This window comes from Triticum aestivum, unplaced genomic scaffold (genome assembly GCF_018294505.1).
Source record: "Triticum aestivum cultivar Chinese Spring unplaced genomic scaffold, IWGSC CS RefSeq v2.1 scaffold265185, whole genome shotgun sequence".
Lineage (NCBI taxonomy): Eukaryota > Viridiplantae > Streptophyta > Magnoliopsida > Poales > Poaceae > Triticum > Triticum aestivum.
The window spans coordinates 1-2877 of record NW_025243708.1 but is presented as its reverse complement, the minus strand read 5'-3'; the positions used below and the strand labels follow the sequence as shown (position 1 = coordinate 2877).

Sequence of the window (2877 nt, the reverse complement as noted above, 5' to 3'; positions counted from 1 at the left end):
GCATGCATAATTGTCATAACAGCATTTTGCACACTGTATAACCACTTAAACTGTGTAACCACTGTATAATGCTTACAACATAGAGAAATAACATACCAGAAGTTGATGTTCATTTGCACGAAAATGCTCAGCAAACAAATACTCCCTCTTAATTTTAGACTGAGGTTGTAGGTTTTGCGTTGCCACATGACTGTTGATTTGATCATGCCCTGCTCCAGCTTTGACCCATGTTTTGTTCTGCTCGCCAATAATACAAACTGTGATGTTCTTCTGCTCTACAGAAAGGGTTAAATGCTGAAGTTAGAGATCGGTACCAGGAGGCTATCGGAGCTGAAGACCTGAAGGCGATTGACAGAGGGTACAGTGATGATCGCCGAATAGAAACAATTGAGCAGCATTCACTAAGAAAGATTATCTTGCAGGTCATCAGAAATGCAAGAGCAGAAATCATCTTCGTCGTCTTCCACCACAGAGAAGCCTTCAAATTCGACATGCACTTGGCCATTGATCTCGCTGTTAGGCTCAACAAGAGGGGGAATGTTGAATTACAAAAATGTACATATGTAGCATCTCAGTTCATTGTTTTCTATTAGCAGAGGACAGAAGAGAAATTATCTTACCTGACTTCCATTGTCGACATGACCTCCACCACCTCTGATTGTGAGCTCTCTCCCGCCGTACCAATCTCAGGAAGGAGGACTGGCTCCTCCTCTGTTTCTTCTACTTGTACAACATTAGATCCTTCTCCTTCACTGTTAAGGCCAACAAGATTGCATGTGGTGAATTTTAGTAAGTAAACAAGTAAACATATATAATTACATATACTAGGCTCAACAAGAGGGAGAACGTTGAATTACAAAAACTTACTCCCTCTGTAAACTTTTATAAGACCAAGGGTCATAGAAGAGAAATTAGCTGACCTGTCTTTTGATGTCGGCATGGCCAGCACCACCTCTGGTTGTGAGCTCTCTCCTGCCGTCCCAGTCTCAGGAGCGAGGGCTGATTCCTCCTCTGTTTCGTCGACTTTTACAACATTAGATCCTTGGACATCCTCAAGTTCATCGTCTTCACTGTTAGGGTAAACAACCAAGGAAACATAAATCAGTACTTGGCTACTACAGTACTAGTAGTAGTTTAATTGAATGAGAGAGGTAGGCTGACCTGTTGGTCCCACTCGTCGATGTCTGCGAGGAGGTCTCTCCTGTTTCTGCAGGCTCATGGATTTGGGGTGGTTCTAATTCTTCATTTTCTTCTATCACTTGTACATTGGAGCCTTTGGGGATCCTTCCAAGGTCATGGCTGGTCCGCCCCTCTGCCAGTCGCAGCATGGGACGGTTCGGGTGTATGTCCACTTCATTTCGCAGCACGGCAAGATTCGCCACGTGAGCAAAGTCTCCAAGGGTAATCTCCTTGAGACTTGGAAGGTGCTTGATACCAATAATCCCCAATCTCAGCAAGACTCCAGATATTTGTACCGTTTCCAGCTTAGGGGAGGAGCCCTTCTCAAAAGCCAACTGTCTTGGTTGATTGAGGCCCCATATATCAAGTGTCATCAGGCTTGGAAATGCTTCCGCTTTAAAGACTAGCTTGTCTCCAACATAAGAATCCCACCCAAGACGAAAGAGAATGAGATTCGGCAGTGTCCCTAGTATTTCCAAGGTTTTACTTTCTTCCTTCAGCCGGTTGTACTCAAAGTAAACCTTCACCAAATGCATCAGACTTCCCACCCAAGCGGGCATCTCTTCTCCAAGACTTCCAACCAAGTTCAGGGTCTTCAGGAGGGGTGGAGGAGACACAAGAGAATGCAGCCACTCAAGTGTTCCATGGCCATTACCCCGTCCATTAGCTTCCATGCGAAGAGAGCGCAGTGAAGAGAGCTTCTGAATAGCTACACAAAGGAGCTTACATTTTTCCTCGGTGGCACCTTGTGTTACCACACTTAGTTTTCTTAGCTGCGTAAGCTCCCCCATCTCTTTCACTGCTTTTCCACTAGTTCGTGTGATGTCAACAACCTCCAGTATAAGTAACTCTTTTAAGTTACCAATACCTCTTGGCAAACTCACACCCGCTGACTCAAACCAACGGCTAGAGTAGGCCATTTGTACACCAGAGACCACATTGACCCTGTTACCCTGGGCCGGACCATATACAGGTGTAACTATCATGGGCACGGGCGGCGGCCTGATCTTTGCCAGCTGTTCACTAGGGCTATGTGGGCCGAAGTTGGAATGCACTGTATTTTTGCAACAACGAAGGCTACGGAGACTCCGGAGTTTACTGACTTGAACTGGGAGGGTTGAAATATAAGTGTCTCGTATGTCCAAAATCTGCAAGCCTTGTAGTTTTCCTATACACCTTGGAAGTTTATAAATATTTGAATACCCTTTGGGATACGAAAGATTCATGTATTTCAAGTGGCGCAATACTCCTATGTTGCTGATATCTTTCTCTGTTACTCTAAATTGTGCACCTTCTAGATCCAAAGCTCTAAGCATTCTCAAGTTGGGTGAACAAAGTGAAGGTGGTAGCTCTTTGGGTCTCTCACTAAACATTGTTAATGACCGAACATGGCACCAGTCCATGCCTAAATCATTGTTGCTTCTACAATGGAATGCTACATGCCGGAAGTTCTCTGCTACACTGGTTACATTTTCTCCAGCCAAGTACACAAAATTTTCATCTCTTGAAATTGACACCATGACATCACGCATGATATCATGAACTCTACAACTCTTAACATTTCCTTCTACGCTCACCCTTGATGGCTCAATCATGCTTCGATTGATTAACTCATTAAAGTAGCTTTTTCCAACATCCTCAATGTTCCACCCAACCCTGGATTTAACAAACCCCTCTGCTATCCATCTCTCTATTAGA

The 2877-nt window shown here is 44.4% G+C and overlaps 1 protein-coding gene across 3 annotated transcripts; it reads right to left on the bottom strand.

Annotated features, from left to right (window-relative positions):
* Positions 1–14: 14 nt before the first annotated feature.
* Positions 15–2870, bottom strand: LOC123176988 (disease resistance protein PIK6-NP). 3 transcript variants are annotated; one of them, XM_044590975.1, is made up of 5 exons: positions 1162–2870; positions 921–1070; positions 621–752; positions 363–513; positions 15–275 (listed from the first exon to the last, which is right to left on the bottom strand). In XM_044590975.1, exons 1-4 carry the CDS (start codon positions 2772–2774, stop codon positions 402–404), a joined length of 2007 nt encoding a protein of 668 aa, XP_044446910.1. In that variant the 5' UTR covers positions 2775–2870; the 3' UTR covers positions 15–275; positions 363–401. The 3 variants fall into 3 exon arrangements, with proteins under 3 accessions (XP_044446910.1, XP_044446911.1, XP_044446909.1); XM_044590976.1 differs by having other exon boundaries at positions 15–270; XM_044590974.1 differs by lacking the exon at positions 15–275 and having other exon boundaries at positions 315–513.
* Between the last annotated feature and the right edge of the window lie 7 nt (positions 2871–2877).